Below are 24,994 nucleotides of genomic sequence, written 5' to 3'. Positions count from 1 at the left end.
CCAACTCCCCTGTAAAACATTCCAGATGCTTCAGCTTTAGGAACATGCCAGTCCCTTTTTCAGCACCCCCAGGCAGGGAGGAGGGCAGCAGGCCACCTCCCACCCTCCTCTCTGGGAGAGCCGCACACCATCCCCAGGGATGTCTCTCTCCATAGGGGCTCTCCACCCTGTGATCTGCGAGAGGACAGTAAGGGGGATCCCTAACAGGACTTGCCATCAACTGAGTCGCACCATGAAAAACTCATTTTTTTAAAAAGATTTTATTTATTTATTTGACAGAGAGAGACACAGCAAGAGAGGGAACACAAGCAGGGGGAGTGGGAGAGGGAGAAGCAAGCTTCCCGCAGAGCAGGGAGCCCGACGCGGGGCTCGATCCCAGGACCCCAGGATCATGGCCTGAGCCGAAGGCAGACGCTTAACTGACTGAGCCACCCTCGTGCCCCCAAAACTCATTTACTTTTCAGTGTTTTTCAGTCCTGGTTGCACCCAGGAGAAGCCTCCGTTCAGAGCTAAATTTTCTCTAACTCCTCTCTCCCACTGCCCTGTGTCCTCATTTTTTCATTCTTCAAACATTTATTGGACGAAGAAAACTAGGAAACTGATTTTTAATGATTTTTTTTATTGTGGCAAAATACACATAAAATTTACCATTTTAACCATTTTTTAAGCGTACAGTTCACTGGCCTTAAGTACATTCACATTGCCATGCAGCCATCACCACCATCCACCTCCAGAACTTTTCCATCTTCCCAAACAGAAACTCTGTCCCCATTAAGTAGCAACTTCCCTCCCTCCACCCCCTCCCAGCAGCCCCTGGCAGCCACCATTCTATTCTGTCTCTATGAATTTGAAGTGGAATCATCTAGTATTTGTCCTTCTGTGACTGGCTTATTTCACTTCGCATGGATCAGCCTTTCCTTCCTTTTTAAGGCTGAATAATATTCCTTTGAGTGTATAGATAGACCAATATCATTTATCCATTTGTCCCATGACAGACACTCGGGTGGCTTCTACCTTTTGGCTCTTGTGAAAGGTGTACAATCACGTCCCTGTTTAACAAAGAGCAAGTTTCTAGCTAGTTCTCAGTGGCGTTGTTTGTTTACATAGGATTTATTTTTTCTATTTTCCTTTATTTGTGAAAATCGATGCCGATTTCCTACTTACCCAGAAATACCCATACATCCTACAACATGAAAAGGATGCACAGGAAATGTGCTAGGTATCGATGGAAAAAGTGGCAGCAGGGGTACAAGACAGAACTGCTGGAATGTGGAAAATACCAATCTAGTCCTCCATCGAAAACTCCACTGGGCTGAGCTGGGGAAGGAACCCCCTCAGAGGGCCACCGGGAGGCTGACACCAGTGGGCTGTCTGGGCATGTGGGTTCAGGAACAGTGGTGACAGGGGTAACATTGAGTCAGATCTGGGCTCTCAGACCTTCTGGCTTTGTGACCCCGGGCCTGTCACTTGACTTCTGATTCTCACTGTTCTCACTATAAGCTGGTGAGGTGCCTGAAAACTGAGATAATTCCTATGAACTGCCAAGCCTCTGGTCTGTACCCATCTTGGTTCCATGACTGGTGGGATCTCCCCACCTGCTGCGAGGGACATTCCTGGGACTACTCCCTTTCTTAAGAGAGAGGGCCCAACTGCAACGTCCTAACTGGAGCTTAGGTTCACCGCTGACTAAGCCTCCTCAACCTTCTCCAGCCCTCCTGCTGCCTCCAGAAGCGCTGGGAAAGAACCAGGGGCTCTTGGCCCATTCCTGTCCTTACCAGCCATGGGACTTTGGATAAGTCTGAGCGAAAAGCCCCCCCCCCCCCCAACCCGGGATCATTTTCTCAGCTTTAGAACAGGGAGTCCCTGTCCTCTGAGTACTCAATATCTGTCTTTCCTGGGCCCAAGGTACACAGAAAGCAAAGACCAGGCTTGCAACATTCATAGTGGTTTCCTCTCCCACAACACCTACCCCCACCCAAATCTGCCTCCATCAGATGCTATCAGAGTTTAACCACACAAATATGAAGCAAATGAACTGACAAGCAAAACTGCACATCTTGCAAACAGTATGGGGTTTCGGGGCCCCTGGGTGGCTCAGTCGGTTAAGGGGCTGCCTTCAGCTCAGGTCATGATCCCTGGGTCCTGGGATGGAGCCCCACGTCCAGCTCCCTGCTCAGTGGAGAGCCTGCTTCTCCCTCTCGCTCTGCCTGCTTGTGCTTTCTCTGTGTGTGTCAAATAAATAAATATTAAAAAAAAAAAGTGTGGGGTTTCATGAAGTTGATGTGACACCGTACAAAAATGAAGCAGAAGCTGACCACAGAGGAAGAGAACATCACTTAGAAATGACCAAGTCCTTCCAGAGAGAACTGCTTAACTAACAAAGGATTCAGAGTGACCCTTGCGTGTGACACTCTCCAATATATTTGCAAAAATGACCCTCTTTCTGTCAAGAGCCGATTCTTCATTCTAACGTCTGGCTGGTTGCAATCACAATCTGTGTTAATCATGAGCTAAAGCTAATTTTTCTTCAGCACTTTTAGTTTCCTTTTCAAGGCAAAGTCCCAACGCGGTCTGGTTCCCCTCACTATCTCTGTGATGTTTTGGTTATCTTTTTAGAAAGATTCACCGTAGGGGCGCCTCGCTGTCTCAGGCGGTGGAACATGCGACTCTTAATCTCAGGGTCCTGAGTTCAAGCCCCACAGTGGGTGTGGAGCCTACTTAAAAAGAAAAAAAAGAGAAGAAGAAAAAAAAATTCACTGCAGTGGCCTTCCAGGTACAGGATATGGTGAGGAGAGGCGCCCGACCCCATCTCCCGCCCAAAGCGCACACACCTTATTCCCAAGGGCAGAGGAAGCCCCACAGCCGCGGGGCGCACGCTAGAGCGCCTTACCGTAATTGCCCGGGGACCGCCGGCGCGGCCCTGTCGCCCGCGGTTAGCACCGAGGCACTTCGGTGAAAATCTCCGCCGGGCGGGCCAAGTGTCCCACCACGCTTCTCGACAGGCGTGAGGTTACTCTGGTGAACCCTTTTGTGGTACAAAGGGGAAACTGAGGCCCGGTGAAGGGCAGAGCCTCGCTGCTCCGCGGCCACTCGGCGACAGAGCTGGCACTAGGAAGAACGCAGGTAACAAAAGTGAACACTAGGTCAGCGCGCCCCACGTGCTGAGCCCAGGACAGGCGGTGCCCACTTCTGCTGCGGGGCGCCTAGTACGTCCTTGGCGCTCGGGAAACCTGAGGCGGGAAAGCCGAACCCCGCGGGGCCCCCAGACCCTGCCTTCCGTCCCCCCCCCCCTCGGCCCCAAGCGGGGGTGGGGCCTCCGGCCGGGACCCGCTCGCTCTCCAGCAGAGCCCTCCGCCCCGGCCCGCGCGCCTCGCCCCACAGTCAGCCTGGTGCCCCCACCCCAGCGACTCGGCGGGCCCGGGTCACACTGGGGCCGCCGCTGGCCGGGGCCCACCGCCCCCGCCCCGCCGTCTCCTCTCCCTCCCCTCCCCCCGGGAGGGAGGAGGAGACTCGGCGGCCCTCCCTCGGCCCTCCAGGCGGCGGCCGCCGCGAGCCCCGTGCCCGCTCCGCCCAGCCGCGGCGGGTCGGACGTCCGGAGCCCGCGGGTCCCCGGCCGAGGTGAGCGGGGGCGGCAGTGCAGGGGGCGGCAAGCCACTGCGTCCCGGGAACTCCCTCCAGACGGCGAACCCGCGGGAGGGAAGGGGTTAAGTTGGGGGCGTGCTGAAGGAGTGGGGCGCAGCGTCCGCAGCAACCCCCAAACTCCCAGCAGAACTTCCTAGCCCCCTCCCCGGGGTCCCCCCACCACCCGGGGTCCCGGACCTCGTGTGTGGGGGGCTGCGGGGGTTGGGGGGGAGGGCAGGGCCGCCTTCGGAATGCTGCGGGCAGGGACCGGACGGGAGGGGGGCGGCGGGCGGGGGCGGAATTTGGAACTCTCCCGGGGGACCCAACGTGGTCACCATGGCGAGTGCGGGATGGACGGGCGCACGAGCCAATGGGAGCACGGCGCCGCCGCCCCCGCCCGAGGTAGCCGCCAATGGGGGCCGCGCGGCGAGGTGGGCGGGACCGCGGGGTCAGGAGCCCCCACTGCCCTCCGCCAGCCGCTAGAGGGAGCGGGGCGTCCTTGCCGGACCGGGGCGGCTGGGGAGGGGGCGAGGAAGTGAGGGCCGACGCGACTCATGGCGTGGGAGGGCAGAAAGCGAATTTCTGGAAGGAGTTGGGGCAGTTAGAGCGATGGCTCAGTGCGAGGAGAATGGAGTGGGCCTCAATTGCCTCACGGTCCTGATGATGCCAATGGATGATAGCTGGCAAGCCCGTGCTCCGCCCGAGGCTCCTGCTTCTGTATCTTAAGTGTGGGTTGGTTCGGGTTGGTTCACCTTGACACAGGGTCTGCCCACTTGTTGGACAGAGCTTTTAGGAATCTTGGTAGTGCGTCTCCCCATGGTACAGGCAAGGAAACAGGCCCAGACAGGGCAGAAAGTTTCAGATAATCACACAGCCTATCAGTGGCAGAGCCGGGACTGGTGGGATGTCCTTTCTAGCAGAGAGATTAGGTTCAAGGAGTTGCTGAGAGGCCAGCTGGCCCGCGTGAAAGGCACTCACTCACTCCATACCATCTATGCCTGGCCACTTGGCCTGATGCCTGAGGACCCCATCCTGTAAGTGTGCCCAGGGGCATCGTGCCCTTAGGTAGACGTAACCCAGGAGGGGAGGCATCCAATCCCAGCACTCCAGCCCCACCCCCCAGGTCACCCCCACTTTGCTGCTGGTCCTCTGTGTGGATGTGGGCAAGTAGCTGCTACTCTGGGCCCATGTTGGCCCATTATAAAGAATGGAGTTCTAAATGTGATCTGGGACATCTTTGTGGCTCCTCAGTCTGGGATGGGGATACCTGGGACAGGCCAGGGGTGCCTACCCCGGGGCTCAGGTCTAGCCTACAGGCCCTGCTTACCTCCCTCCCTCCTCTCAGTCCTCTCCTGGTGATCCAGGGGCTGGAGCCCAGGCAGCACGTCCGAAGGACAGGTGCCCGCAGTTTGTGGGCTGACCAGCCTTGGACCCTGCATTTATCCAATCAGGCTGTCCTCTGCGGTTTCCTGCTGGGCTCTGCTCCCTGCCCACAGCCAGGCCTGTGGCCATGGGCAGCTCCAGAGCGCCACCTGAAAGGTTCTGGAAGGACATAGGGGGTTTCTGAGTTTGAGGGAAGAGTTGGGCCAACGGGCGACCCCCAAACCCCTCAGCTGGCCCCCATCCAGGCTTCAGCATTGCTCACTTCTCTCACTGGATATTGAGAGTTATCTAAACACGCTAAGGACAAAACACAAAGTTGTTCTCCTGTGGGCCACTTAGGCTACCTCGGGTAAGAGGACTGATCCCTGACCTGGCCATGAGATGACTTCTGGCTTTGACCTTAGCCACAGACAGTTTCAGACACCTGCCTGTTTCGGAGCCTGGCCACAAAATGACTCCTTATCCTTAGGATCACTCAATCCTCCTTCTTCACTAGGGAACCCCTAACTGTCCATCTTCTATCCATCAGCCTAGAAAGCATTTATGCAGCATCTGCTGTATGCTGGGCCCTGTGCTAAAAGCCAGAGAGACCCAGATTTCCTAGTGACTACTGCTGAAGAACAGGGAGGTCCCAGTGCTTTGGGAACACTAACATACTCTGTGTGAAGTCAGAGAAGGCTTCCCAGAAGAGGGTCTTGAAGGATGTGTAGGATTTTGCTGATGGAGAAAGAAGGAGGGAGAGACCTTCTAAACAGTTCCACAAGCAGCAGGAACCACTGGTCACTTTCTGTGGACAAGGTGGATGAGGGCCTAGCCTGAGGCAAGTATGGGATCAAAACATTCTAGTTTCTGTCCTAGAGTGGGCCAGCAGCTGCCTGGGGCAATGAGGATGGCTGTGAGACTGGGGTTCAGGAGATCTGAGTCCCACTGGGGGGGGGGACTGCCCAACTAAGGGGATGCAAGGTCATGGTTTAGCCTTCTGCTGGCCACCCCACCAGCCAGCTTTAAGCAAATCCTGTATTCAAGGCCTGTCCTAGAAGCGGTGGATGGCACAAGTGTCCCATCTGGGTCAGGGAAGCGTGCGTTACAAGAGGAGAGGGCAGTCGGCCAGATCTGACAGTTTGTAGGGCTGTGCTCCCTGGGGAGCAGTTGGGGCTGAGGAGATCAAGGCATTTCCTGGAGGTGGTAGACCTGAGCTTGAAGGACGGGTGGGGGTTTCAGAGTCGGGGGGGCGCATTCCGAGTTGGGGGAACAGCCTGAGCAGAAAGCCTGAGGATTAGAGCAGGAATAGACCCGTCTGGCTGGTGGGAGGCAGGAGAGGGGAGGGTGGGGTGGAGAAGGCTCTCTGGGGCCTGTGGTGGCTGGTCCCTCCCCAACCTGCTCTTTGGGGGGGGGGTGACACCCTAGGGGAATCAGGAGGCCACCCCACATACAAAATGCCACACCCTATGGGAAGAAGACACTGAGCCTAGTGGGGAGGGGCCGGGCCGGGCAGCCAGAGCCTGTGTTGAGCTTCTGTGTTGCAGGACTCTCAGAGAATGTGACGTTACTAGGGCTATGTGTGTGTGTCCCTAAGGCTATGTCATGTGAATGGGGTGGGAGCCGGGGGGTGAGGGGAGGCGTTGCTAGGCAGGGTCTGGCTGCCCTGAGTCTACACAGGGTGCAGGGTTCCTGGTGTGCTGGGGAGCGGGCTTCTCGAGAAAACCAGCTTTGGGACCCCCACGCCTTCCCCCACGTGTGCACACACAGCCTCCAGGGCACCCTGGGCTTGCAAGAGGAAAGGCAGGAGGGCTGTCCAGAGCTCCTCTTACCCCCTTGCTCCCCTTCCTCCTCCCCCAGCCCCCAGGAGGGCCTGGGCCAGGCCGCTGGGAAGGGCAACAGGAGCTGAGTCTGGAGCCCACCCCTGCCTTTAGTGTGGGCGCCTGGAAGCCATTAGGGGCCTGGGTGGCACCCGCCCTGCCCCTGCATGACAGGCTGGCGATTCCTGGAAGGAGCCCCCCCCCACCCCACTGAGCCCCATGCCAGGCCTGGCGGCTCCCAGAGGCACAGAGGACATGGCAGTGGCCCCCTCCCTGCCGCCCTGTCCGCTTAGGGGTGGCCAGAAGGGCCCAGCAGACGGAGCCCGGAGGGCCTTCCTACCACTCCCCATAACCAGAGCCGCTATGGCGGGCGCCCGACAGGCACCCTGGGATTTCCTGCCTCCTCCCCTCCCCCTCGGGCTCTCACATTGTTTTTCTTTTCCAAGAGTTTCTCCTCGTGGAGCTGGGCCAGGAAAATGGGGAGAGGAGGAGTGTGAGTGCCCGTCTGTGTGTTTGTGTATGTCCGTGTTTGTCTTAGGGATGAGTATCTGCATGTCTCTGTCTGTATCTGTCTGTGTGTTGGCCTGCGTGTGTCTCCGGGTGCATCTGTAACTCTCTCTCTCTCCAGGTTAGCATCTCTGTGCATCCGTAGAGCTGTGGGTGCATATGGTCCATCTCTGAGGGTACGTGTGTCTGCCCATGTCTTCGTATCTGTGTTTGTGTGTCTGCAGTTGGGTACGGGCGTGCAGAGATGTCTGTGAATGCAGATGGTATCTCGGCCAGCCACCTCACCACACGGGTGGGGAGACTGAGTCACAGGGCATGCAGCCTGCCAGGGAGTTAGTGGTGTACGGAACCTACTTCCGTGTGGCCGTGTCTGGGTGTGCAGCTTGGTCTCTGCAGGTGTTATTGGCATTGAGACGTACAAGTTTGTATGTATGAAACTCTGGGTGGTGACAAGGCATCACCAAATACTCAAGTGTCCCCAGATTGGACTATTAAAATGCAAATTCCCAGCCCCACGCCTGCTGACCATGAGTCGGGGCAGGGGAGGAGGGGTGCCCAGGAACTGCATTTTAAACAAGTGTCCACGTGAATCTGAAGGACCCCTTGATCAAACGCACTGGTCTCCCTCACCCCCACCCCATCCCACTTCTACAGGTGGAGAAACTGAGGCCCAGAAAGGGGCAGTGGCATACATGAGGTCCGTGACAGAGCTGAGCCTAGAACTGATGCCTGGTGGGGGCAATTAACAAACAGCCAACAGACTAGAGAATGGCAGTAGGGTCGCTGGACCACACTGACACGCTAATGGTCCTGACGCCCGTCCACGTGGTGGGAAAACCAGCCGTGCCCGCTGGGACAGGGAGGCGAGATAGGCAGAGCAGTGGAGGTGCCCTGGGTTGGCATTGCCTGGAGAGAAAAGGACAGGAGAGGGGCTGGGGCACCGAAGGCGTTGGCCAGGGCGAGAGTAGGGCCATGGAACGGGCGCTGGGCAAGGGGAGAGGGGCTGGGGTGGGCGGTGGGGACAGTGAACAAGTGGTGGGATCAGGGGCTGGAGCCCCTTTTGGGACCGGAGAAGTTTTGGAGTTGGACTCCTAGAGAGCGTGAGCTTGGCCTTGACACTAGAGAGCGTAGCAGCTATTGCTGATGACAAAGGGTGTGGCCACTGGTGTGATCCGGTTGGCATTTTTATTTTTTGACAGAGAGAGACACAGCGAGAGAGGGAACACAAGCAGGGGGAGTGGGAGAGGGAGAAGCAGGCTTCCCGCTGAGCAGGGAGCCCGATGCGGGGCTCGATCCCAGGACCCTGGGATCATGACATGAGCCGAAGGCAGACGCCCAACGGAATTTTTAAAAACTCCCTCTGGCTGCTGCAGTTCCAAATGGATTTGAAGAAGGCACAGCTTGGGCGCCTGGGTGGCTCAGTCGTTAAGCGTCTCCCTTCGGCTCAGGTCATGATCCTGGGATCCTGGGATCCTGGGATCGAGCCCCGCATGGGGCTCCCTGCTCAGTGGGAAGCCTGCTTCTCCCTCTGCCCTCCCCTTGCCGGGGGACAGGACAGGGAGACAGTGGCTAGGGTCGCCCAGGTGGTGGAAGGTGATGGTGGTGGCCTACAGGTTAGTGGCAGCGTAGGAGGAAGGTGGCTAGCTCCTTGTGATGTGTGGCAGACAGACTGGACAGGACTTGGAGGTGACGGGGGGGGATGGGTGCAGATTCTAGAACGTCCTCCACAGCGTGAAGGGGTGAGGAAGTGCTCTTCTCCCAGAGGGGGCATCCAGAAGGAGAAGCCGGTTGTGGAGGGAATAGGAGAAGATGAGTTCCAGTTTGACGAGGCTGAGTCTGAGTTATCTGAGGAGCACCATGATAGAGGTGCACAGGGGTTCTGGAGCATAGCCTGGGCTGGAGAGAGGGAGAGCCCTTCCAGCCTCTTAGGGGCAGGAAGGAGGGGGCCACAGGCCTGGGGGCAGGACCTGGAGGGCATGCCCATCTGATGGCTTCCCTTTTCCTGGGAACTCTGACATGAGATCACCTGCTGAGAGTGAGGGGTTAGAGGTGGGAGGAGGGTGGAGAGGGGACAGAGAGGGTTGGCCGTGCGGTGTTGGGAGCAGTCGGTGTTGAGGCACTTGGCTGTGGAGCGGATGAGGGCCCCACCAGCGGGGCATAACAGGGGAAGGGCTGCCCATCAGGGCAGAGGGGCCTGGGGGGAGGGTCTGTGGGAGAGGCTAAGCCGAATGGGGAAGGGAGAGCATGAGGGGCATGACGTCCCAATGGGCTGCTGGAGGGGGTCAGGGTAAGACCACCATGGAGAGAGAGGGTGACAGGTTAGGGACAGAGAGGAGAAGGACATGTGTCTCACTTTTTAATTTTTAATTTTTATTTTTTAAAGATTTTATTTATTTATTTGAGAGAGAGAATGAGATAGAGAGAGCATGAGAGGGGGGAGGGTCAGAGGGAGAAGCAGACTCCCTGCTGAGCAGGGAGCCCGGTGCGGCACTTGATCCCGGGACTCCAGGATCATGACCTGAGCCGAAGGCAGTCGCTTAACCAACTGAGCCACCCAGGCGCCCAACTGAGCCACTCAGGCGCCCTCTCACTTCTTTTTAAAGTGCTGTGGCCCAGAATAGCAGGGCCCAGCAGTGGGACCTCTCACCACTGCCTCACCCCCGCCATTTAGACTCTGGCTTATTTCCACCCTAACACCAGAGCACCCCCACCTTACCCTGTACCTGGAATCAAATCTGGGCTTCAACCTTTCTGAGCCTCGACTTTCCTCTGGAGTAAATGGGAGCCGTTTCCCTGGAGTCTACTGAGAAGAATAAATGAGATAGTTCACATAAGACCATGGGCATGGCACCTGGCCTGCAGTCAGACTTCCACAAATGTCATTGCCATTGGTATCATATGCTGGGATGGAGACAGTGGCCAAGAGCCAGCCCCAGTCCTCAGCAAACTCACAGCCTGGGGTGAGGACGGGGAGCAGGGGGGGGACACAGATAAATGGTAGGTGAGATTGATTACACTAGTGATGGAGACACAGGTGGGCTGGGCCACCTGGCCTGAGGCGGTCCTGGAGGACTTCTAGGAGGAGGTGATAAGTCAGATAAGTTTTAAGCCTGAGAAGAGTTAGCCCAGTGCAGGAAGAGGCAGGGAAGGCAGTCCTGGCAGTCAGTGTGCAAGCATGCTGCACTTGGGGTAGAGATGGGGAGTAGTACAAGTCATTCACTGGGTGACATGGGACTTGAAGGTCAGGGACAGCAGATCAAGGTTTCAGATCAGCTGCCTTGGCTGCAGGGTGAAAGGACCTTGCAGGAGGGTGTCTGGAGGCCAGTGAGGAAGCAGTTACAGGCCCAGGCTCACCACTACAGCCTCAATGGGGCTTTTCGGGGCCAGACCGTTTCTCTCCTCCCGCTTTTGCCCTTGCTGTTTCCGCTGCCCGTTCTGCCTTTCCCATGGCTGAGCTTATGGGTATGGACAGGTGGGGGCCACGGCCTACTAACGGTTGTGTTCTCCCACAGGTCCGAGGAGGAGCGGTGGGGAGCGGTGGCCAGCATGCACAGGGGTCTCGCGTGCTCCGGACATCCCCCGTGCCGCCCCTGAGTCCCACCCGGAGTTGGAACCCGGGGCCCGCCCGCGCGGCCGCACCATGAGCCACGGGCCCAGCCCCCGGCTGGCCGAGTCCCCGCAGCTGTCCAAGGGCAGCCTCCTGACCATCCTGGGCAGCCCGTCGCCGGAGCGCATGGGGCCGGCCGACTCGCTGCCGCCCACGCCGCCCAGCGGCACGCCCTCGCCGGGGCCGCCGCCCGCACTGCCGCTGCCGCCGGCGCCCGCGCTGCTGGCCGACGGGGACTGGGAGAGCCGCGAGGAGCTGCGGCTGCGGGAGCTGGAGGAGGCGCGCGCGCGGGCGGCGCAGATGGAGAAGACCATGCGCTGGTGGTCGGACTGCACGGCCAACTGGCGCGAGAAGTGGAGCAAGGTGCGCGCCGAGCGCAACCGCGCGCGCGAGGAGGTGCGCCAGCTGCGCCAGCGCCTCGACGCGCTCACCAAGGAGCTGGCCGGCGCGCGGCGCGAACGCCAGGAGGCGCAGGGCGAGTGCGAGGCGCGGGGCCGCGAGCTGGCGCGGCTGCGGGGCGCCCGGGGGGCCGCCGACCGCACGCCCGACGGGCCGGAGCCCGAGCCCGACAGGGAGCAGGAGCCGGTGCGCGACGTCGGGTGCGAAGTGCCCCAGGGCAGCCAGGTGCGCGGCGCGGCTGGGGCTGTGGGGCTGGCTAGGAGGCGGGCTCCTGGGCAAGGCCCTTGGCGCTGGGGTCCAGAAAGGGGTGCGGCGGGACTGAGGAAGGGGGATAGGAAGGGCTTGGTCCCCTGGGAAGTTTCACTCTCCTGCGCGGGCCTCTGCTTCGCGGGGCCTGAGGACGGCGTTCTTCCGGAGAGGCCTGGCATCTGGTGGTCCTTCCACTCCCGCACCTGAGCCGTCAACAGAACCTTAAAATCGTCCCTTTGGGGCAGAAGCGGGATCGAAGCTCGTGCCTGGTAGGCATCTATTAGCAGCAGAGCCGAATCTAGTCATTCGTTCAACTTGAGTGGGGGGGGGGGGTTGGGGGGGGTAAACATTTATAACCCGCATCAGTCAAAGCTGAGAGGTGGGAGGTTGTCAGGGCACGAGGAGCACAGAGAAGGTCCCTGAACCAGGCTTTGCAGATGGGGCTTCCCAGAAGCTTTCCTGGAGGAGGTCCCGTTTCAGCGGAGACTAGGAGGTTATGGAGGAATTCTCTGTGAAATGTGCAGGCATGCAAAAGCCCAGAGGCCGGGAATGACAGCTCCCATCATTCTGTGGGCACCTGCAGACCGCGCTAAGCTCCGCATATGCAGGATCTAGTTAATTCTCACAATCCCAAGAGGGGTTTGCTTTGTGGATGAGCACACTGAAGCACAGGGAGATTAAGTACCAATGTCTCCCAGCTGGTGACTGCAGTGCTGGGTAGTTGAACCCAGGTGAACTCCGGAGTCGTGGTAATATTACATCAGTGAGGCTGGAGCGTGAGTGGTGGGGGTGGAGGGCAGCATCCCCCAACCCAGCAGGCCTTCTAGGAGCAGAGTCCAGGCTCAGGTTCCTCCCAGCTCCATCCCCAGATGGTCCAGCTCCCGCAGCTAAGATTCTTGGCTGCCCTCTCCCCTCCCTTGCCCAGCTCCTGCCACCCCTCTAGGCTAGGGTGGGCACTGCTGCCTCCTGGTGGCTGAAGCCCCCACGTCCCCAGGCCTGCCTGGTGTTTGGAGGTGGCGTTCCTTCATTGCTGTTCTTTGGGGCAGACGACGACAGCCCCTGTCAGCCAGCCTCGTGGTGCTATTCTTGTCCTGTCCTTGCTGTGGTTGTCAGTCACACTTCAGGAGGTAGCAGGTACCGTGGCAGGAGCCTTGAGGTTACAGTCAGTTTTTTCTCCAGCCCAGACACTTCTGTGTTCTGTGACCCAGAACCAGTCCCTTCCCTCCCTGTTTCCCCATTTGTGCAATAAGGCTTTGGACTGAGTGACGTTTGAGGCCCCCACCCAGACAGTCTGAGATACATTAGGAGTAGAATCTCTGTCCACAGGTAGTTCTCAGGGCCACTGTCCCCATCCAGATAGGGAAACTGAGGGCCAGACAGGGAAGGAGCTGGCCTGGACTCCTCTAGAAAGGTCACGGGGGAAGCCAGGCTGGGACAGAGGCCATGGATGTCTCAGGTCTGTGGTCAGAGGCAGGCCTTGGGTGCAGCAGGGGCAGTCCGGAGGGGCAAAGGGGAATGGGAAGCTCAGGGGATAGGCACTGAGTTAACAGTCTCTCACTACTTTCTGTCTGGGAGCTGGTTCTGCTCACAGGGGCTGCCTTCCTGTGCATCTTTTATGTCACTTACTTCCTGGTGCCTTAGTGTTTGCACCTGAAGAATGGGATCTTAGAGCCGGAATTCCTTTTGGGGGAATCTAGTTCTTATCCATTGTGGGAGTCCCTGCTTCTACATGCCATTCGCATCAGTGTCCCACCATATGCTTGCACACTTCCGATGACAGAGAGGCTCACCACCTGCCCTGGGAAATCTTCTAAGATACAGGGAACTGTAGTAGCTGACTCTGTGTGCAGTTCCAGGAGGTGAAGGGGAGAGGCCCAGAAGAGGGGGTGTCTCTCCCTCTCCAGGGATGGAGAGGCAGGCTCCAGAAGAGGATATTGGGGCCCAGAGGGCTGTGTGACTTGCCCAAGGTTACCCACCAAGCCGATCCCAGACCTAGGGCCTGGGAAAGGCCATGAGGTCGGCCAAGAGAGTGAGGGCTCAGCAGCCACTGGTCCTTCCTCCACCTTGGTCCCTACAGGAGCTGGAGCTGGTGGAGAGCCTGCTGAAGAGCAGACCAGAGGAGCCTGAGGGCTGCTGGGAGGCACGCAGCGTGGGGGCCGGGGGCCCACGGGGCAGCTCAGGCCGCCAGGAGCGCAGCCGGCTGCCCTGGGAGGACACGGCCACCATCGAGGAGGATGCATCCAAGTTGACCGCCCTGCGGCTGCGGCTAGATGAGTCCCAGAAGGTGCTGCTCAAGGAGCGAGAGTAAGTCCCGGCAGGGAAGCAGGGCCCCGGGGGCGGGCCGGGCCACGCCAGGGCACCCTCAGAATCGCACAAAGTCAGCGTCGTGGAATGTGAGACTCGCTGAAGGTGCGTGGCACTATTTAGGCTTGAGTCTTGGAACTTTAGAGCAGTGTGTCCTAACTGGGGCACCCCATGCAAGTTTTGTTTTATTAATTCAAATAACATATATCATGCATTTGCTCTGGGTCAGACCTGTGCTCGGCAGTGAAGATATAGCCGTAAATGAGCCCAAACCCTCCCCACTCCCCGCCTCATGGAGCTTATGTGCTAGTGGGGAGACTGTGTCATGGGCAAAGGTACGAGCAGGGAAGGAGGGTCAGGGAGGTTGAGGGGTTGCAGATGGGAATCGGGTTTGGCCCAGTTGAAATGGAGATGACAGGGAGGCAGTTGCGTATGTGAATGAGTCTGGAGTTCACGAGGCAGATGTGGGCTGGAGGTAAAAACGCAAGAGTCAGCAGGGAATAAGTGATTTCAAAAGCCGTGAGCTGGGTGAGGGAGGTCAGAGGATGGAGCCCTGGGGCCCTCCGACTTTAGAGATCAGAGGAAGAGCCCAGCGGCGAGGAGACAGGAGAAGCGGGTCCGGGAAGGGTCGGGGAAACCAGCAGCACCTGTTTCACAGAGGAGGGAGTGAACAGCTGGTCAAGGAAGAAGAGGACTAAGCGCTCACCAGAGGACTTAGAGTGTGGAGGTCGCCGGTGACCTTGATCAGGGCACAGGCCTGATTATAATGAACATTCTGTAACACTCCCTTTCTGTCCAGAAATTAAATGCATAGATAGTATGAAGGCAGAGATCAGGGGGATGCTTCTATAAGTCAAGGAGAACCAGAGATGGCCCGCAAACTCCCAGAAGCAAGGGGACAGATTCCTTCTCATGGGCCTCAAACAGAGCCAACCCTGCTGACACCTTGATCTTGGACTTCTGCCTCCAGAACTGTGAGACCATAAATTTCTGTTTAAGCAAGATGGACAAATAGCAGCCTGTTTCACTAACTGAAATATAAAGCAGGAATGTAAACATAGTATAATATACATATTGTGACATGGACGTGCTCAGGCCCGGCTCCACTAGAGGAAATAACGAAGTGCAGTTGATCCTTGAACAATATGGGGGTCAGGGGCACTGACACTCCCCGCCCCCACGCAGTTGAAAATCTGACCCCCCAGATTTGATCCCCCAAAACGTAATTCGTTGACCAGAGCTTTACCGATAATATAAACAGTCGATTAACATGTGTTTTGTACGTTCTATGTATTACGTGTTGTATTCTTACGATAAAGGAAGCTAGAGGAAAGAAAACATTAAGAAAAAGGGATGAAAATACAATACTGTACCGTATTTATCAAAACGACCCGCGTGTAAGTGGATCCATGCGGTTGAAACCCAGGGTGTTCAAGGGGCAGAGGTAATCAGAATCGGGTGCCTTTACGAAGAAGGGTAGTGATAACCCTCCCAGCCAATACTTACATAGCACGTACTCTGAGTCAGGCTTTGTGTGGATGGGCTCAGTTAAGTCACCTCCCTGGACAGCTACCAAAACAGCAGGTGCAGGTGTGTGGGGTCCGCAACTCAGATACACAAGCGCCGTCGAGGTGGCGACGAGATTTCCTGAGAGAGGAACAGCCTTTGGTAAAGTTCTGAGCCAAGCATAGCGCACCGTTCTTTCAATTTATACAGCGATCTGTTCCTGGGGAGACGCTGTGAGTACAAAAGATACTTTCTGCTGATGTGTGAATCAGAGGGAGGGTCTAGGCTCAGATGGTTTGCACACCTGGGGGTGTCTGGCAGGGCATGCACGCATTACAGGGGATGCGGGATCAGTCCTGGAGGGTGGGATGGCCCTGGGCCTTCAGTGCAGGACATAGGCACCCCTTGTCCCTGCCCACCGAGTGACCGGGTCATGCAGGGTTACCAGAAATGCCTCCTAGAGGGTGGTACTGTCTCCTGAGAAGCCCACGTTAGAGGCGGGAGATGTCAGACTCCCCGAGAGGGAGGCTGGTCGGCGGGGGGTCACGAGGCACAGCATGCTGAAGAGTGAGGATAACGTTGAGCACCTACTGTGTGCTGGGGCCAGGCCCCGTGCTCATTACCCACAGCATCTCACTCATGCACAGAGCAGAGTGCAGAGTGGGGATCGTGGGAGATATTCCCCACCCAGTGAGGACGACGAGAGGTGACCCCTCCATCTGAGACCCAGTGGACAGTGTTTTCCAGCTTTTCTGACCCCAGAACCATGTGTTCAAACCAAGCCTTACAGGCAACAACCGTACATAAAACAGAAACAGGGGTCATATTGGGCAGTTGAGCCTGAGACACTTGACCAGAGTGTCCTGGAGTCCTGGTCACCTGCCCACATCGTGAGCTGGGCGCCTGCAGTGGTGCAGAAGGTGGGGAGTAGAGCTCTTTGCAAAAGGAGTGCAAACTCCGGGCGGGGGGGGGGGGGGGGGGTTGGTGCCAGGGCCTTGAATGCCGAGGCAAGGACTTCGGACACCGGCTTCCCAGGTGCAGGCCGCACAGGACTCTCAGCAGAGGGCCTCGGTGGGCTCACCCCCGTGTCTGCCTCTCCTCCTCCTCTCTCCAGGGATAAACTGGCACTGAGCAGGAACATTGAGAAGCTGGAGGGGGAGCTGAGCCAGTGGAAGATCAAGTATGAGGAGCTGAACAAGACCAAGCAGGAGATGCTCAAGCAGGTGAGTCTTGGAGACGGCGGTCTTCTTAGAGGAAGCAGCATTACACTGTTGGATTTCAGCAGTGGGAGTGGGAGAAAGGAGGGAGTTCAGTCATTCCTCATCAAATGCCGGCCACGCTCCATCCGCTGTTCTGAGTGCTGGCGGAGGCAGGGTCCCTGGCTTCGGGAGCTCACCTTGTGGGGGCTACGGGGTGGGGCACAGGGAGTACCAACAGTAAGCAGCCAGATCAATTCATAAGCTCTGAAGGAGTCAGACAGAATAAGAGAGGTGGTGGTGGGTCAAGAATGGCATCTCTAAAAAAAATAAAATAAGAAAGTAGTAAGTAGATAAATAAAATTAAAATTAAAAAAAAAAAAGAAGAATGGCCTCTCTGGGAAGGTGACATTTGAGGCAAGACCTAAAGAAGCTGTCCTTGAGAGGATATGGGGGCAGGGTTCCTGACAGAAGGCACAGCACATGCAAAGGTCCTGAGGCCAGAGTAAGCCTAGCATGTGCAGAAAGCAGAGGGCAGTGTGGCTGGAGGGAAGTAAGTGAGAGATGAGGTTCCAAGGGAGCCAGACCTCACTGGGCTTCGTAGACCACGCTGAAGGGGAGGAGTTGGGATGTAGCATTCATGGTGTCTAGAATGTTCTCCATCTCACTGACGCTTCAGGGCAGTCAACGAAGCTGGACCCTGGGGTCCCCATTTTATAAAGGACAAAACTGAGGCTCCAGTGGGCCAAGAGGGAATTCCACCGCTGCAGTTTGGGGACTCAGGGCAGGCCGAGGTCCTGCTGGGTGGCCGCGACTGCCTCGTGTGCGGGCCCCTGTGGCCACCAGGGGGCGAGGCCACCCAGAGAAAGTCTGCTGGACCCGCTGCATTTGCAGAAGGTGCGAAGATCCCTCCAGACCCCAGAGCCTAAAACTGCCCTGGAAGCAACGAAGACTGTCTCATGGTAGAATCTCTCAGGGAATGTCCTAAAACCATCCGTCCCCGGAAGCAGCATCTTTGGGGGATGGGTCCAGGAATCTGCCTTTTTAATCTTTCCATATTATGAAGTGGAATCTTTTGCAGAAAAGTGAATAAAACATGAATGTTCAGTTTAGCAGATAGTCATAAAGATTCTCTTTTGTAGCTGGCTTCTTTCCCTCAGTGTTACGGATTTGAGCTCCCCCGTGTCATTGCACAGAGTGACAGTTTGTTGGTTTCCCTGCTGTACGACGAGGCATCTGCACTATGCCCCCGTCACCCCAGGCGATCCCTGTGTGGCCAAGCCTGCACGCACGCGCAGACCCTGTTCAGATCCACTGAGTGCGTTCAGTCAGTTCACAGGGCTACCCAGTGCTAAGGCCATATAGGGATACAAAGGTGGACAGACAAGCTCTCTGTCCTCCCGCGCTCACATTCTAATGGGGAGTGGGACGTAGAGTAAAGGGGGCACCTCTTGTAGTCAGGGAGGAGGAGAGAGGCCTTCCTGAGGAGGGGGCATTTAGGCCAAGGCCTGAGAATGCAAAAAGTCAATCCCGTAAAACAACTTGGAAAGAGTGATGGTAGAGAGAACCATATGTACAAAGGCCCAGTGGTGGACAGGAGCTTGGTGTGTTTGAGGACTCGAGCCTGGAGCACTGTGAACTAAGAGGAGAGAGGAGAGATGGGCAAGGGTCCAACCATATTGTGAAACCAGAGAAAGGGGTCGGGTCTTATCCTAAGGAACCCAGGGATGGGGGTATGATTGACTTATCTTTTTAAAGAGCTCATTCTGGGCTACCGTCGTGGAAGTGGAGTGCCAGGGGCCACAAGTGGACACTGGGAGGCTAGATGGTCATGAGGTAGGAGGTGTGAAATGCCGGAAGCGGCACCAGCAGTCAGATCCAGGCTCTGTTCTGGGTACCCCGTGGCGCATCTGGACCCCACATCGGGCTCCTTGCTGAGCACTCCTGCCCCAGCGCCCATCCCCCGGAGCCGGTTCCGGGATAGACCCAGGTGGTTCTCATGGAACCAGGCTGCACTGTGTCCCGCAGCTCAGCATCCTGAAGGAGGCCCACCAGGACGAGCTGGGTCGCATGTCTGAAGACCTGGAGGATGAGCTAGGTGCGCGGTCCAGCATGGACAGGAAGATGGCAGAGCTGAGGGGTGAGGTGAGGCCACCGGTGGGGTCTGGGAGGGCTTGGGGCTGGGGCGGGGAGGTGGGGAGGAGGGAGGCAGGGGCCTGGCCTCCATCAGCCGACCACTCCAAAGAGGGCAAGAAGGAGGTCTGTACGCTGAGGCAGGGACCAGCCACACCCGGAAGGTGCTCTGGTCTGCAGGGGGCGGCGGGCCTCTCTCCCACACACAGACCAGAAGCGCCCTCACATCCTGCACACCGTGAAATCAGCCCAGGTTAATTATAGCTGCTGCAGCTGGATCTGCTTCCTGGAGCCAAAAATGGCTCTGGGGGGTGGGGGGAGCATCCAGCTTAGGCCCTCCTGTCCGCCTTCCCCCTGGAGCCCTGACCCTGTCCTGCACTGTTGCAGATGGAGCGGCTGCAGGCCGAGAACGCGGCCGAGTGGGGTCGCCGTGAGCGGCTGGAGACCGAGAAGCTGGGCCTGGAACGGGAGAACAAGAAGCTGCGGGTGCAGGTCGGGGATCTGGAGGAGGCGCTGGCCCGCCGGCGGAGGCAGACAGCCAGCGCCCTGGACTGTGACCTGCGGGCCAGCCAGGCTGCGCTTTTCGAGAAGAACAAGGTGGGGTAGCGGGTGGTACGGCCAGGGCCGGGGCAGAGCACCCACTATGTGTCCAGCTCCAGCCCACGGGGGGCGGGGGACCCCTGAAGTGACAACGAAGGACGGAGGTGGCGACGGCCCCAGAAGCCACTCCTCCTGGGCGTCCCCTGTGGGCCACGTTCCTGATATCGCTTTGGCCGCTAAGCAGGGAGCCTGCAGGTGCCCCGTGACCCTGAGCGCCCCCCCCGCAGGAGTTGGCCGACCTGAAGCATGTGCACGGCAAGCTGAAGAAGCAGTTTCAGGAGAAGGTGGCCGAGTTGGCGCACGCCAACCGGCGGGTGGAGCAGCACGAAGCAGAGGTGAAGAAGCTGCGGCTGCGGGTGGAGGAGCTCAAGAAGGAGCTGGCCCAGGCCGAGGATGAGGTGAGCACCCGCTGGGGCCCATGGGGCGGCCTCAGGCCTCAGCGGCAGTGGCAGCAGGGCTGCAGGGCCCTCCCGTGTCACTGTGTGGACGGTAGATAGGTGGACGGTAGATAGGTGTGTGGGAAGGAGAACGGACGGCAGGATGGATGAGTAGCTGAATAGATTAACGGATGGATGAGTGGGCGGACATGTAGGTGGTCCGTGTGGCACGTAGATGTGGAAATGGAACAACAAGAAAGTAATTCCGTGGATGGATGAGCAGATGGATGAGAGAATAGAGGGACAGGTGGATGGGGAAGGGAGGGGGAGAGGGAGGATGGATGAAATGTAACAAGAGATGTCTGATAGGTGACTGGATGGATGACTGGAGGGGTAGGTGACTGGATGGGTAAATGGATAGGTGAATGGGTAGGTGGAGGGATAGGTGACTGGATGGGTGGGTGGATGGATGGGTGACTGGATAGGTAGTTGGGTGGGTGACTGGATAGGTGGATGGATGGGTGGGTGACTGGATAGGTGGATTGATGGGTGGATGGGTGGGTGACTGGATAGGTGGGTGGGTGGATGGATGGGTGGGTGGGTGGATAGATTGGTAGCTGGGTCGGTGGATGGACAGGTGGGTGGGTGGGTGGATGGATGCGTGGATAGGTAGGTGGATGGGTGGGTGCGTGGGTGGATAGATGGGTGACTGGATGGGTGGTTGACTAGATAGGTGGGTGGATGGGTGGGTGACTGGATAGGTGGGTGGATGGATAGATGGCTGGGTGGATGAATGGGTGGATAGGTGGGTGGATGGGTAGGTGATTGGATGAATGGATGGGTGGATGGGTAGATGGATGGGTGGGTGACTGGATGGGTGGATGGATGGGTGGGTAACTGAATAGGTGGGTAGATGGGTGGATGGGTGGGTAGGTGGATTGATGGGTGGATGGGTGGGTGACTGGATAGGTGGGTGGGTGGATGGATGGGTGGGTGGGTGGATAGATTGGTAGCTGGGTCGGTGGATGGACAGGTGGATGGGTGGGTGGATGGATGCGTGGATAGGTAGGTGGATGGGTGGGTGCGTGGGTGGATAGATGGGTGACTGGATGGGTGGTTGACTAGATAGGTGGGTGGATGGGTGGGTGACTGGATAGGTGGGTGGATGGATGGGTGGGTGGGTGGATAGATTGGTAGCTGGGTGGGTGGATGGATGGGTGGATAGGTAGGTGGATGGGTGGGTGACTGGATGGGTGGGTAGATGCATAGATGGGTGGGTAGATGGTTGGGTGGATGGGTGAATGGGTAGGTGGATGGGTAGGTGACTGGATGGGTGGGTGGGTGGGTGGATGAATGTCAGATGAGTATACAGATGCACAGGAAAATAGAGGACTGTGTGGACAGTGGAAAGATGGCTAGATAACTAAATTGGATCAGCGGGTAGAAGGATGAATGGACAGAGAGAAGGACAGAAGGATGGACAGATGGGATGATAGGTGTGTCTGGGAGAGTGGAAGCAGATAGATGGGGTGAATGGGTAGCTGAGTAGAATAAGCAGTGGTGAGCAGGTAGGTAGGCATCTCCATGGGCAGACGTCATTCCACAGATGAATGGTCAGATGAACAGACCCATGGGGAGAGACGGGCAGGCAGGTTGATGGCTGGATCAGTGGCTTGGGGTGTCGGAAGATGTGTAGATTTGGAAGGCAGGGGCAGCAGGAATGGTGAGGGGCAAAGGCATGCTTCCTTGGAGGAGGTGGGCCTTGGTCTGGGCCTCAAAGAACAGACAGGGACTGCTCTTGGGAAAGGCAGAGGAATGGCGGGAGGGGCTGGTCCTGGGTAGACGGCCAGGCTGACCCAAGGTGACCTTCACGCTCTTGGCCCTGCCCCCCCCCGCCAGCTGGACGAGGCCCACAACCAGGCACGGAAGCTGCAGCGGTCGCTGGACGAGCAGACGGAACAGAGCGAGAACCTACAAGTGCAGCTGGAGCATCTGCAGTCCAGGTGGGCGTGCCGCCCTGGTGGGGAGGACCCCCTGGCCGGACACAGAAGCAGGGCAGGGAGAGACTTCCTCCCGGTCAAGGTTGGAGCCCCAGCCCAGGCTAGCGGGGAAAGCATCAAAGGAAGAGATCCGGGACCCCTGGGGCCAGAACCCTGTCCCATCCAGGCAGGAAGGGCCAAGGCCAGGAAACCAGGGAAGGGGAGTGCAGGAAGTGAGACCAGCTGAGAGCCCTGGAATCATCTGTGTGTGACTGGCTGGCTGGCCGGTGGGAGGGTGGTGAGAGGGAAGGAAGGGGGGCCAAAGAGGGCAGGTCCAAGGTGGGGCAGGGGGCGGGGCCAAAGGGTCTGGGGAGTCATGGACAGGAAGAATAAGCAGCCCCCAGGGTCCCTGGGCCAGCTGGGATCTGAGCAATGGGAAGGCAGGGATGCGCGGGGGAGCCCCAGTCCTGATGGTAGGCCCAATCCGTCAGCTGCAGCCTTCGTGAGGGAGGACCGCAGGGTCTCTGGGGAACCCACCCAGCACACTCTCTCTCCCTCCCCTGACCACCCCATCCCAATACTCTGCGGTACCCCCTCTCCCTGCACTCTCCCTAGGCCCATGAGGTGACAGAGAGCCAAGTCCAAGGCCCTCCTTACTCCACACGCGCCCCACCAGCAGGGGCGTCAGGACCACTGTGCTGACTTCCTGTGCCAGGCCCGTGCCAGGCTGTCAGTCGCATCCTCTGATGTCAGAGAACAGAGCGGCGCGGGCTCTGCACCCAGACTCCCCCGGTGGGTGGGAATCTGCACTGAGGAGCTGTGGAAGTGGTCTGTGTGGTCTGGGGCCACTCGCTTGACCTCTCTGTGTCCATTTCCTCATCTGTAAAATGGGGATGATACAGGTCTTGCCTCTTATTGTGAGAATTCAGTGAGCTTGTAAAAGCACGGGGCACGTCATAAGTGCTGTTGCTACTTCCCCCCTGGGGAGCAGCTGGGGGCTGTGGGGCAGGGGGGGCCTTACATTTGGGTCCCGCCAAGAATCCCTCTCCCATGAGAGAAGGGAAGTGGAAGCTATTTTTTTCTAGGAAGCTGGCAGACAAGGAAAGTAAGGCCTTAAGAGGGTGAGGGTCTCCACGGCCACACATCTGGCAGGTGGTCCGGCTGGATCGCCCCCCCGGCCACCAGCACCCCGATTTCCAGAGCATATACTGTGCGCTGCCGTGTGCTGAGTTTCTGTGGCTGGGAATACAGGCCGTGGAGCCAGGCCTAACAGCTGTGGGACATAGCCAACCTGCCTCAGTTTCCCCATCTGCCTGGGATGATGCCCATAAAATGCTGCATGGGGGCCCAGGCGTGAGTGCAGGTCAGACTCCGTGTCTGACCAGCGCTGCCCGCTCTGCACGCGCACACACACACACACACACACACACCCCTCTCAGGGGACAGCCCTCAGAGGCCGCTGAGCCCCGGGCTTTACCGCAGAGTTGGCCGCGTCCTTCGGCCACATTCATTCCAAAATGGGCAGGCAGGCTGTGCCTCCCGAGTCCTTCCAACGGGGGGAGGCCAGGGCTGCCCAGGCCCGCCACCTCGTTTTATTTTCCAACTTTTTGTGCTTTAATGTTCCGGGGACAGCTCACTAAATCACGGCCCAGTAATGGAGGCCCCCGCCTGGCCCCCTCCCTGCCGTGTAAATAATTCATGCCTTCCAGTAAGATGGAGCCAAGGCGGCCACTCTGCTGGGGGATGGGCATTTCCTCCAGCAGCCCTCGTAAATTTGGGCTTTAGGAATTTCAGTGTGGGGAAGAACTAGGGCGGAGCCCTTTCTCACTTCCATGGCTGGGGGGGAGGATAGGGGACCTCAGGCCCCCCACCCCCAAACTCTCTCTCTGTGGTCTTTGGAGCCTGGCGTGGGTTCGAATCCTAGCAGGGTGACCTTAAGTGGCTGCTTCACCTCTCCGGCCCCAGCCCACGGCGGAGCCCAGCCTCACTCCCTGCTGTCTGGGGGGATGGACAAATCACTTGACTGCTCTGTGCCTCAGTTTCCTTGTCTGTCGAACGAGGGTGACAGTAACAACCCCGACATCTCAGCAGCCTCTGGGAGGGTGCTGTGACATCAGGTACTGGAGGGGAAGGGCCCCAGCTGGCGCCTGGCAGCAGGGACGTGCTAGGGAAGGGCTGAGCTGCCTGCAGCACCGGTGATCGACTGACTGCCCCGACCCTCCTGTCTCCCGGCCCCACAGGCTCCGCAGGCAACAGCAGAATGCCCCCCTCTTCGGGAAGATTCGAAGCGCTCGCTTCGGCGCCGAGGAGGCCGGGGACGGAGCCAGCGACCTGGATGAGGACGAGGACCTGCAGATCCAGGTGGCCTAGAGCTCCCAGGGCCGGACAGGACTGGCCTGTGGCCGCAGGCCCCTGGGTGCCCGGGCTGACCGATGAAACTGCCTGTGCTCCCTGCCTCTCCCAGGGTGGGCGCCGGCGGCCCCACCCCAGCAACACCCCGTGGAAGGGAAGCCATGGCCTATGTATACATTATATGTGTATATTTTATATATGTGCACGGGATCCTTGGACCCATTTGGTCTTATAAACACGGGACCACTCCAAGGCCCGGTCTCAGCACCCCCATCCACCCAGGACCTTCGTGCAGGGGCGAGGGGGATGTCAAAGGGGGCTGTGGGGGCCTCGGCCCAGGCTGCCTCTCTGAACCTTGGGGGTCAGGTGGAGCTGTTTACAGTACAATGTGATAAACCCAGTCTTTTGTAATAAATGGAGTTTGGGTTCTCGGGGCAGAGTCCTTGAGAGTGTGGCAGATGTGGGCAGGTGGTGTAGGGGACAGCATCAGCCTGCGTCTGGCACCCAGCCTGAGTTCCGGAATGTCAAGTGACTTGCTAAATGAACGAATGTGAGAAAGAACGAATGGATGAACACCTGAGCTGCTCAGTGGTCTGGAATCCGGCTTCTGTGAGGGGAAGGAAAAGGTATGGTGTGTGTCTAATCTGGAGGAGAGGAGGCTGCAGTTCTGCACCGGATGAATTCAAATCTCTGCCGCTGCCCCTTACTGGCTGTGCAACCATGGGGAAGTGACTTGACCTCTCTGAGCCTCAGTTTCTCCATCTCTAAATTGAGGCGTCTCCTACAGCTATCATGAGAATAAGCTGAGTTCATCTGGAACTCAGTAAAGGTTAGTTATTATTAAAATGCTTGAACGTATGCCTAGGAGAGGAGGTATTTGCCAGATGGGCTGTCACAAGGGATGAAGTTCAGGCGACCAGAGGTAGGCATAAACACAGTAAATAACAAATCCTTTTATCTTTCCCCCAGCTCTGCTCTAGGT

The 24,994-nt window shown here is 58.0% G+C and overlaps 1 protein-coding gene across 1 annotated transcript; it reads left to right on the top strand.

Annotated features, from left to right (window-relative positions):
- Positions 1–10,950: 10,950 nt before the first annotated feature.
- CCDC102A (coiled-coil domain containing 102A) lies at positions 10,951–24,682 on the top strand. The gene is made up of 8 exons (XM_032424426.1): positions 10,951–11,541; positions 13,643–13,869; positions 16,490–16,598; positions 18,600–18,716; positions 19,092–19,301; positions 19,532–19,702; positions 21,581–21,684; positions 23,901–24,682. Exons 1-8 carry the CDS (start codon positions 10,951–10,953, stop codon positions 24,028–24,030), a joined length of 1,659 nt encoding a protein of 552 aa, XP_032280317.1. The 3' UTR covers positions 24,031–24,682.
- Positions 24,683–24,994: the final 312 nt, after the last annotated feature.

This window comes from Phoca vitulina, unplaced genomic scaffold, assembly GCF_004348235.1.
Source record: "Phoca vitulina isolate PV1807 unplaced genomic scaffold, GSC_HSeal_1.0 scaffold30, whole genome shotgun sequence".
Lineage (NCBI taxonomy): Eukaryota > Metazoa > Chordata > Mammalia > Carnivora > Phocidae > Phoca > Phoca vitulina.
The sequence above is the reverse complement of the archived record's forward strand: the minus strand, read 5'-3'. Positions and strand labels throughout refer to the sequence as shown.

Coding starts and splice junctions, on each gene's coding strand:
- CCDC102A (XM_032424426.1), top strand. CDS start 10,951: ATGAGCCACGGGCCCAGCCCCCGGCTGGCCGAGTCCCCGCAGCTGTCC. Junction 19,302..19,531: donor CGCTTTTCGAGAAGAACAAG/GTGGGGTAGCGG, acceptor CCCCCCCCGCAG/GAGTTGGCCGACCTGAAGCA. Junction 19,703..21,580: donor TGGCCCAGGCCGAGGATGAG/GTGAGCACCCGC, acceptor CCCCCCCGCCAG/CTGGACGAGGCCCACAACCA.